This window comes from Benincasa hispida, chromosome 9 (assembly GCF_027475165.1).
Source record: "Benincasa hispida cultivar pf3 chromosome 9, pf3_genome.v1.1, whole genome shotgun sequence".
NCBI classification, from domain to species: Eukaryota; Viridiplantae; Streptophyta; class Magnoliopsida; order Cucurbitales; family Cucurbitaceae; genus Benincasa; species Benincasa hispida.
In genome coordinates this window covers 52,392,495-52,403,007 of record NC_143486.1, presented here as the reverse complement: position 1 = coordinate 52,403,007, position 10,513 = coordinate 52,392,495, and the positions used below count along the sequence as shown (strand labels likewise).

General features: G+C 33.3%; 2 protein-coding genes across 4 annotated transcripts; one reads left to right on the top strand and one right to left on the bottom strand.

The window, feature by feature from the left end:
* The first annotated feature begins 4,486 nt into the window (after positions 1 to 4,486).
* On the top strand, positions 4,487 to 5,653 carry LOC120085632 (Late embryogenesis abundant (LEA) hydroxyproline-rich glycoprotein family). The gene has a single exon (XM_039041731.2). It carries the CDS (start codon positions 4,572 to 4,574, stop codon positions 5,439 to 5,441), a length of 870 nt encoding a protein of 289 aa, XP_038897659.1. The 5' UTR covers positions 4,487 to 4,571; the 3' UTR covers positions 5,442 to 5,653.
* Positions 5,654 to 7,682: 2,029 nt separating this feature from the next.
* CPSUFE (chloroplast sulfur E) lies at positions 7,683 to 10,279 on the bottom strand. 3 transcript variants are annotated; one of them, XM_039041728.2, is made up of 2 exons: positions 9,153 to 10,279; positions 7,683 to 8,162 (listed from the first exon to the last, which is right to left on the bottom strand). In XM_039041728.2, exon 1 carries the CDS (start codon positions 10,205 to 10,207, stop codon positions 9,182 to 9,184), a length of 1,026 nt encoding a protein of 341 aa, XP_038897656.1. In that variant the 5' UTR covers positions 10,208 to 10,279; the 3' UTR covers positions 7,683 to 8,162; positions 9,153 to 9,181. The 3 variants fall into 3 exon arrangements, with proteins under 3 accessions (XP_038897656.1, XP_090173996.1, XP_038897655.1); XM_090317870.1 differs by having other exon boundaries at positions 7,683 to 8,822; positions 9,153 to 10,272; XM_039041727.2 differs by having other exon boundaries at positions 7,683 to 8,671; positions 9,153 to 10,272.
* Between the last annotated feature and the right edge of the window lie 234 nt (positions 10,280 to 10,513).

Genomic DNA, 10,513 nt, shown 5'->3' with positions numbered 1-10,513 from the left:
GAGATTCAGCCCACATTTCTAGCAAGATTTCCTTCTAGAGCGAGATCATCATCATAAAATTAGCGAGATTTACATCTAGAGCGAGATCCTCATCACACAATTAGCGAGATTCAGCCCACATTTCTAGCGAGATTTCCTTCTAGAGTGAGATCCTCATCACAAAATTAGCAAGATTCAGCCCACATTTCTAGCGAGATTTCCTTCTAGAGTGAGATCCTCATCACAAAATTAGCAAGATTCAGCCCACATTTCTAGCGAGATTTCCTTCTAGAGCGAGATCCTCATCATAAAATTAGTGAGATTCAGCCCACATTTCTAGCGAGATTTCCTTCTAAAACGAGATCCTTATCACAAAATTAGCGAGATTCAGCCCATATTTCTAGCGAGATTTCCTTCTAGAGCGAGATCCTCATCACAAAATTAGCGAGATTCAGCCCACATTTCTAGCGAGATTTCCTCCTAGAACGAAATTTTCATCAAAAAATTAGCGAGATTTACTTCTAGAGGGAGATACTCATCACAAAATTAGCGAGATTCAGCCCACATTTCTAGTGAGATTTCCTTCTAGAGCGAGATCCTCATCACAAAATTAGCGAGATTCAGCCTACATTTCTAGCAAGATTTTCTTCCATAGCGAGATCCTCATCACAAAATTAGCGAGAATCAGCCCACATTTCTAGCGAGATTTCCTTCCATAGCGAGATCCTCATCATAAAATTAGCGAGATTCAGCCCACATTTCTAGCGAGATTTTCTTCTAGAGCGAGATCCTCATCATAAAATTAGCGAGATTTACTTCTAGAGCGAGATACTCATCACAAAATTAGCGAGATTCAGCCCACATTTCTAGCGAGATTTTCTTCTAGAGCGGGATCCTCATCACAAAATTAGCGAGATTCAGTCCACATTTCTAGCGAGATTTCTTTCTAGAGCGAGATCCTCATCACAAAATTAGTGAGATTTCACTTGTCCAGGGTTGAAGTTTCGACTTATGTACAACTCTTTATACATATTGTTTCCAAGTTTTTCTTTGTTTGTCGAGTTATGTATGTCGAAACTTCAACCTACGACAACCCTAATATACATATTGTTTCCAAGTTTTTCTTTATCTGTCGAGTTCTCAACGTTCGACCTTACATCAATCCAATCCTCAACCCTCGACTTCTAGCAAAACAACAATATTTCTCTAATATTAAAGGTCTAATATTTCTCTAATATAATAAGTTTTGAAAACAACCATATTAATATAAAAGTCTTAGTTTTGAGGGATAAAAAATGAGAGTTTTGAGTGGGTAAAAAAAGATTTTAATAACTCATAGGTTTTCTTTATGGGCTTAACAAATATGGGTAATAAATACCCACCCAACTCAACTCAACTCATATCTATTTATCAAACACCCCCTAATATGTTCGTATGCCCGTTGTACTATATTCACTTTGACAATAGTGATTCTTGATTGATATATTATAATGGAAATTATTTATTTTCAATTTTTCTTTGAGTAATTTATTTTCAAAATTAAAAATAAAATACATTAAATGTGATAGTGGCAGTGCCGGCGCGAATAAAAGTAACTCATCTTAACCACAAAAATTAATGATAGTTGGTCCTCAATTTGTAAAACAAAACTTAAAAGAGGGGGAATGATAATATTAATTTATCACTTATTTAAATATATAGCTCCATTTGGTCCAATTAAAATCTTTAAATTAAAAATAACTCAAGGATAAAAGGTAAAAGTTTTCTTCAAAATTTTCAGGAGTAATACTAAGGTTTAAAATGTTAATTTCAGTAAAGATGTGGAGGTATCAATTTTATGTAACTATCGATAATGTCGATGAAGATTTGTGACTAAATTATAAGAATAAAATAACTAATAAATATATATTTATATTTTTAAATAAGTTAATAAAAATGCTTATGAGATATATATATAGAACTTTGATTCACCCTCTTAGCGTAACGTTGATGTAGATGACAACAAAAATTTAGGACATGTTTGGTAAGCAACACATTTTTAGTTTTATGTTTTTTAGATTTACTAAATTCAATGAATAAGTGTTTAGTAGACCGTTTGAATTCAGTTTTTGAAAACCGTTTTCAGATTTTGTGATCGAAATAGTGCAACTTCTAAAAACAATAATTTTGTGGTTTTAGTATATCTAGATTTTGAATTGGATATTTTAAGATGCAGAAGTATACTAAAAAAAGATAAAAATATTAAGAAATATAGTATTTAATAGTATAAACTCAATTATTTTTGTTAAATTAAAATATGAATATATTATATATTGTATGGTATTACAAAATAATAATTAATAATTTTATAACATAAAACAAGTTCATATGAATTTATTAGTAATAGTTTATATTTAACCTAATATTTAGCGAGTAATTATAATTAATCTTATGGTTTATAAATATATTATCGAATACATTTTGAAAAATTGTTTAAATTGTAATTTAAATTCTGAATTTGCTACCAAATACATATTTGAAAACATGAAATACAACTATGTTTTCATTAAATCTCTTATTTTCAAATTTCTGTTTTCAAATTATCTATCAAACAGACACTTAATAACCTTATTTTGACTTAGGGTAAGAAATTAAGATATTAAAAAAATAAAAGATATACTTGGGTGTTCCTTGAGCTACACCTATCTTGTGTAGCGCAGACAATTATTCAATAAAAAATTACCACGTGATAATTTTTTTATTTTTTTTAAAAAAATTATTTATTTGTATAAAAAGAAAAAATATGGGATTAGGATTTACATGTAACTTAGACTGCACCTAATCACTTTTATTTGAGAAATCTTAAAGGCTAAGAATAAAAATGGCTTTTTCTCTTTTCCCAAGATCCATACATCTCACAAACAACAAAGGCTTTTGTCCAGTATCTAATTTCCATTCTTAATTTACATTTGACTTCCAACATTATTACTTTACTTTTTCTTTAACACAATGTCACTTAGCTCTATATATTTCAACACCTCTCCCTAATAAAATAACTTATCTATTTTTTTTTCTTTTTTTTTTCTCCCTTTTCGAGTACAATTGTACAATAAATTAATATATAGCAAGAAAGATCGTACTAATTTGTACTAAGGCATATACTACCTACACGGACGAAGAGAACTGCTAAGCATTTAATTTACATTAATGTGATATTTATCGAAATGAGTTTTGATGATATAGTTAAGAGTCACGTGATATCGAAAAAAATGATAAAAATTGATACGGAAGAAATGGTATAACTCATTTGAGATTTGGTTAATTTAATTTAATGTATGAATATACGTGCATGTGCAACCTTAGACTATCTGAATCAACTAGCTCCTATAAGTGGGACTACATGTTACACATTCAGCAAAAGTGTTACACTTAAATGAACGACTCACACATGATCAAACTGATTTTATAATTGGCCGAAATTGTCGTAATTTTCTAAAATAGTTAATGGAAATTATACTTTTAGAAAATGTAAAAAATGTTTGAAAATTTTCAACTTTAAACTTTAAAAAATAATAAGAAAATAAAATAAGAAAGAGAAGGAAGTTAAGGTGCTTTTGAAAATGAATACGAAAATGTTGTGCTTTAACAATAACTAAAATAAATAAAGTATCAAAAGTAGCATAATTTTGCGTTGAATTTATCATTTTCTATGTTTGAAATGTTATATACTTTCAATTTAAATTTATACTTTAGTGGCTCTAAATTATGTTTTTAGTAATTAAGAGGTAGTTGTACTGCTTTTTGATAGAGAATTATTTATTTATTTATTTTTTTTTTTTTTGAACAAGAGAGAGAATTGAATTATAAATCAACAAAATCGAATTTATTCTATTAAAATGATAACATTTCACATTTTTAAAAAGTAGCTTAAAGGAATTCATTTTCATTTGTAATCAATTTTTCTCCAGTGAAGATTCTTTTATAATTCACTCTTGACACTCTCAAAATCAATCTCAACTTTAGTTAACTTAACAGAGTAAAGTATGTTATGTCCTTGTGTCCAAACCGTTGCCACGAGTGAAGAGTGGAGTGTGCTTCAAGAAAGTACGAGATATCACTACAATTTGCATATAATTTGTTCAAAAAGTTATTTTCTTTTTTTTTTTTTCCTTTTTTTTTTTTTGAAAAAAGGTACTAATTTACCTGTATTATATATGCACTTTTCAAAAAAAATAAAAATAAAAGGAAAAAACTGTATTGTATAGCCATTAAGATTACATGTGGAATACATCCATGAATACACAAACGGCTCTCCTTTGGAGTTTTACTTGGAGGGAATTGCAATTCCAAAAGCTGAAGTTATTCAATTCAAACAAAGACACCTATTTGGTTCAACTTTATTTCATCTTTTAGAACACTCCCCTCCCTCTCTTTCCCCAATACCAATAAACAGCTCATTGGTCCCACACCCTTTATCAAAAGCTTCTTTAGTTCCCTTTTTTTTTCTTTTTTTTTTACTTGAATCACCTAATAATTCATATAAACAATTTTGTAAAGATATCAACTTTCATCTTCATCCTTGATTCTGAGGATTCTCATTCAGCCTTGCTCAGATGCCTCCTCTATATCCTCCTCCTCCACCACCACCACCAACACCAACTTTCATAACTCCATCAGCAAGTTCGCCATCCAACACTGCTGCTGAACCAACGACTACACCATCCCCCGCCTCGGCAGTAGTTGCTCAAGCATCTACTACTCCTGCTTCATCTTCAAGAGATGCAGAGCTGGCTTCCTTGGATCAAATAATTGTACAAAATCGAGCTACAAAACCACACACGCCGCTGCTGAATACAAATCATACAGACTCGAGTAAGTACAGAAAACCACAATTACTACAGCAAGCTCGGCCACGCCAAACGAATCCAATTATATGGTGTTTTGCATTCCTGTGTTTACTTTTTAGTCTTCTTCTCATCTTCCTTGGAATTGCAACTTTGATCATTTTCCTGGTTGTTAGACCAAGAAATCCTTTGTTTGACATACCAAATGCAAGCCTCAGCACCATCTACTTTGATGCACCTGAATATCTCAATGGAGACTTCACCGTTCTCATAAATTTCACCAACCCGAACCATAGAGTCGATCTGAGGTACGAGAATGCTGACATAGAGCTGTTTTTTGGGGATAGACTCATAGCAACTCAAGCAATCCAACCTTTCAGTCAAAGAAAAAAGGAAGTCAGGTTACAACCTGTTCACTTGATATCCAGTCTAGTTTTCTTGCCACAAAATTTCGGGTTGGTACTTCGACGACAGGTACAGAACAACAAAGTTGTCTATAACATCAGAGGAACTTTTAGGGTCAAAGCTTCACTGGGTATTATTCATTACTCTTACTGGTTGCACAGCCGATGCCAGTTGGTGATGACTAGTCCACCAACTGGTGTTCTAGTTGCTCGGAGTTGCAAGATCAAGAGGTGAAGAAGCAGAAATATATATACACACGACTATATATATTGTACACCTGCTATATTATCTCTGTATGCATTGTCCAAATCACAGTTATGCATATAAGTCTGAACAGATCTGAAATATCAGTTAAACAACATTCATCTTGTTTGACATGGTTTACACCATTTTTTTTTCACTTCTACAATCTGAAACTTAATGCAAGGAAATTATTGGGTCAAAAAGGATTTGTGTGTGAGCTTTTTTGGTGATTCTTCCTTAACAACTAGCATGTGTGAACCGAGGATCAGCCAAAATATAGACTACAGAAACACAACTAATAAAGAAAAATCTTCAGTTTAATAACTCTGCCCAGTTGCTGTAATTCAGCAATATCAATTTGACATTTTAGTTCTTAACAAGTAATAACAATCTCATCTTTGACTCCATTATTCTTTCAAGTTTCATGTCCTAATAGCCCCCATCAATGGCTAAGGGGAAACATGTGTGCCTTATGAGTATCAACCAAATATCCTTCAAGGATTCTCTGCCAATCACTTTTTTCAGTTTTGATAGGAACCACTTTTTTTTTTTTCCGAACTGACATTTTTTTTTTCATACATGTATTTACCTTTATAACTATGGATTTTTAAACCAGCTTACTGCTACAGAACATCGTCCCATTCTACCACATTTGCTGCTGGGAATCTCATAAAATTATTATATACCCTATGGCTTTACTATGATTCTGAACCCCAGAACTTAAAAGCGTCTAAATTTACAGCTTTTTTGTTGTTCCCTTGTCTGTTAATCTATTCCACTATACCATCTATTATCAATTAATCCAATCAAAGACTTCATTATTAAGCATGTCCTCTAATGAATATTTAATTAGGAAAACCATACATGAAATACAAAGTTTAGATAATTTTCTGATTACAGGGAATATGACATCCTGGTCATTCTATCTTCGAACTTTGAGTGCGCCAATACCAAATAGGAAGATAGACTGACTTAAAAGCAAGCTAGCCGATAGAAGGCAATAAATTTCCATTTAAAATAATGCACTCAAGGAAATTCAGACCATCCTGAGTGTCCCAAGAAGTTGTTGATTCATGGAACTCATGCATCAAATTTAGGAAAACCCATCAAATCACATACGTCACACTCCTAGTGATCATGTTTTAAAATTTATCGAGGCTTATATCTTGAGGCTCACTCTAACTTTTATCCTCGAGGCTTGCACCTTCTTTGGACTGTAAGAGGCTTATGCCACTCATAGGAGAGGATAATGCCTCTATGAAAACACATTGAGGCTTAAAAACCTCTACACCTCATATAATAATTAGGAACATAGTATTACTATTAATTTATCCCATTCATAAAAAATCTAAAGGTTTGAGTTGTAATTTGAACTATTACTACAAAGTGGCAATTGACAAGGGTGAACTTTGTTTATAATATAACTATTATGTTTAGCAATACTTGATAAATAAAAATTTAGGATCTGTGTAATGTTTTAATAAAAATTGAGGCTTATGTCTCATATCATCTCAAGGCTTGTGCCTCACCTCTTCAAGGGAAAAAGTCTCAAGGTCACCTTTAGACTTTTAAAACATTGCTCGTGATTGAACTTTGGTGTGAAAAAAATGGACTCCCTCACCCTCCAAAAGTCATATGTACAATATAACTTTGTTCAGCATTAGAAAACACCCGCTGGATGGAGAGTGCATCACAAGATATAGCTCAATCTTAAAATCAAAAGCATTTTTTCAGGATAAAGGAAGGGATGGAAATATAAGAAACACAATCTCAACTCTAGGCTTAAAGAGAACCTGGAAGAAGATACTATGCTCTAAAAACCTAGTAAAATCCCCAAATCTAAACTAAGGTATTTACCTCACAAGAAAATAAAGAGACACTGAGAACTCCCATTGAAAGATCAATGGATCTTTTTCTTTTTTTTGGATATAGAAACAGCTTCTTTGATTGATGAAATGATGGAGTATAAACTCCAGCACCTATTGGCAATTACAACAAAGCTCCCCAAACAGAGATTCAATAAGATAAGCTATCAACTGATCTTAATGAATTCTTTTTAAACAAGGCACAAATTTATTTGAAAAGTAAAACAAGGCACAAAGTGAAACCTGACGTGGCTGAGAGAGCCAAAATTGATAGATAATTACTGAAGAGATTTCAAATTGAGTTTTAATGTCGTTTCTAGTTATTGGATGGGCTTGATTATAATATATATATATATATATATATATATTAAAAGGAAACATGACATTCCATTGAATAAATTAAATGAGGCTAATGCTCAAAATACAAGGAAACAAAACAAAACAAGAACTTGCCAAGTATGCTTGTAGTAATACATATATCAATACAAGATAATTAAACTGGATAAATAAAAACAATCCCGGTTAAGCATAAGACATAGAAAATTCTGCAAATAGATTGGAGAACACACCAAAAAGATGAAGCCTTAACTCTGGCAACTTCAAATTGAACGAGGTAAGGCCGATGCTTGTCTTGAAACAACATTGGAACCTTGGAAAAGCAGCACTCAAAGAAAAGATATTGAATCCCTTCAATAACCACCAATCAAACATTGTAAAATGATCAACAAACAGTGATATGGAAGCTTCCACAAGCCTTAATAGAGAAGAATATCCTTCGGATAAGAGGCAACCAAAAGCTTGAAGAAAGAAATAATGGAAAACAATCTTGAAGGCTATCAAACTCCAGCTGCACAGAACAAGGCGAAAAACCACTTTGTACCCTCTTACAAAATCAATAGAAGTTGAAACACCATCTCTTCATATCCTTCAGAAACCAACTAAAAAGAGAGAAAATGCAACAAAAAGCAGCTGCCGACGTCAAGCAGAAACAAAAGAAGGGAATCGACTTGCCAAGGATGCTTTTTGCCATTTTGCACCAAAATGAGTCTTCTTTAAAGAAAATCTCCAGAAAATCGCCAAAATAATAATTCCAACTCAACAAAACCAAGGCCTTCACAATTAACCAAAATCTTGAACTTGCTACCAAAATGCTCGCTATAGTCAGAATAAGACTTCCACCACAAGACTTCACGTGGACAATGATATATTGTAACATTGTTGAGAATGAAATTAGATTTTCCCCCCAATTTTGTACTAGTCTGTCTATTTTAGTACAGATCACTCTAACCAAATATCGTAATCCATCAATTCATCAAAATCAATCTACTATGCCCAACCTTAAGAAGCTTCACTAGACTGAGAAGAAACTCCAAATTCAATGGCTAGAAATTAGAATGGCCCATAAACTTAAGAGTTTGATACAGTTTGATAGGAAACGCATAAGATACTTTACCAGACTTCGTAAACAAGTATATACGAGCTTGGAGATGGTAAGAAAAAAACCAACCTAAATTTCAAGACAGTTTAGCAGAAGTTGTTAATCAAACCCACACAACCACGGAGGAATACATTATATTCGTTTTATACCTATGAAATGAGTCGATCACAAATTTCATTTGTAAATTATGCGTTTTGTTCTTCATATTAAAAAAGGCCCTCAGACCTTTGTCTTTCTTTTTCTATCAGAGAACAAGAATTGTTTACAGCTTCATTGACACCAAAACTTGAACATCTAAGGCTAACATTGTGATAATTGTAACATAAATACTCCTCAGAAATCATAGAAGTTCCTAGGCCACAAAATAGAATTCAAAAACAGATAAGATGGAAGGAAAACCTTTTTCAAGTGAGTTATGATGAATGACTTCAAAGTTCATCAGGTGTCTTCGCTGAGATGGATAAGGCGTGCAGTCCACTCTGCAACTCATCTTGCAACAGATTATAAATGAGCCGGTGCCTCTTTACTAAACTTTTCCCTTCAAACTCCTTTGACACAACCTTCAAATTAAAGTGAGTCTCTCCATCGCTACCCTTTACCCCAGCATGCCCTGCATGCTGATAAGAGATATCTTCAACATACAATTCCACTGGACTTAACTCTCTCTCCAATTTCTCCTTAATTCTCTTCCCTCTACTTCCTAATATATCAGAACTGTGATTTTCTTTATCCTCCAACTTCGAATCCTCAACAGATTTCTCAGTATTAGATTCTGCTTCTACTTTTTCAACAGAATCATCTGTTTGTGACGATGAAACCGCACTGCCATTACCTTTTTCTGATTCCACAAGCAACGCAAGCGCCTTCTTCTGCATCAACTTCAACATATTCAAAAACCCATTATTCCTAGAAGGCGTGAGGCTCTGTTGGAGGCCAAGAAGAACAACAAAATCAGGAGAAACCCTTAGAATCTCCTCGACAGGGCGATTTGAAAGACCTTGAACGAGCAGAGCGGCGAGACCCTTGGTTAGAACAGAGTCCGAATCGGCCTCGTACACAACATTTTTATCTGAATCCAAATAAGCTCTGACCCAGACTTGAGAAACACAACCCTCGACCTTGTTGGACTTGTTTTTGAATTGGGGGTCGAGGGGTTTGAGGTTTTTGCCATAGAACATGAGCTGCTCGTACTTAGCCCTCGAATCCTGAACCGATTGAAAGAGCTTGACGATTTCTTGAAGCTTGGGAGGGAGTTGTTCAATGGGTTGCAGGGGCTTGGAGGAGGCGGCAGACGCCGATACGGATAGTGAAGACGGCGATTTGGATGGTAACCTTTGGAAAGAAATCGATCGAAAGAAAGGGAAATTGTGGGAATTAAAGGAGATCAAAGTTTTGGGAATTTGAGAAGCGATAGGGGATTCTGCAGTCAGTAATCGGAACCTACTAGACGACATGGCTTCCAAATTCTTCAAGCTCTTGAGCCACTCATAGACCCTGCGTCGGAGATGGAAGTTTAAATTGGTGGGAAAATAACAGGGAATTTTTAGGTAAATAATCTAAAATTTGATTGGATAAATTAAATCACATAAATTTAATTTAATGTGAATTTCGATATGGAGATTTTAGTAGAATAAAACTTGTTATAAAATTTATTTAAATTAATAATTAAGCCTTTTTTTTTTTTTTTACTATAATGACTTTTTTAAGTTTTCACTGTGTAAAATTGGTGGGAAAATAATAGGAAATTTTTCGTCCTGACT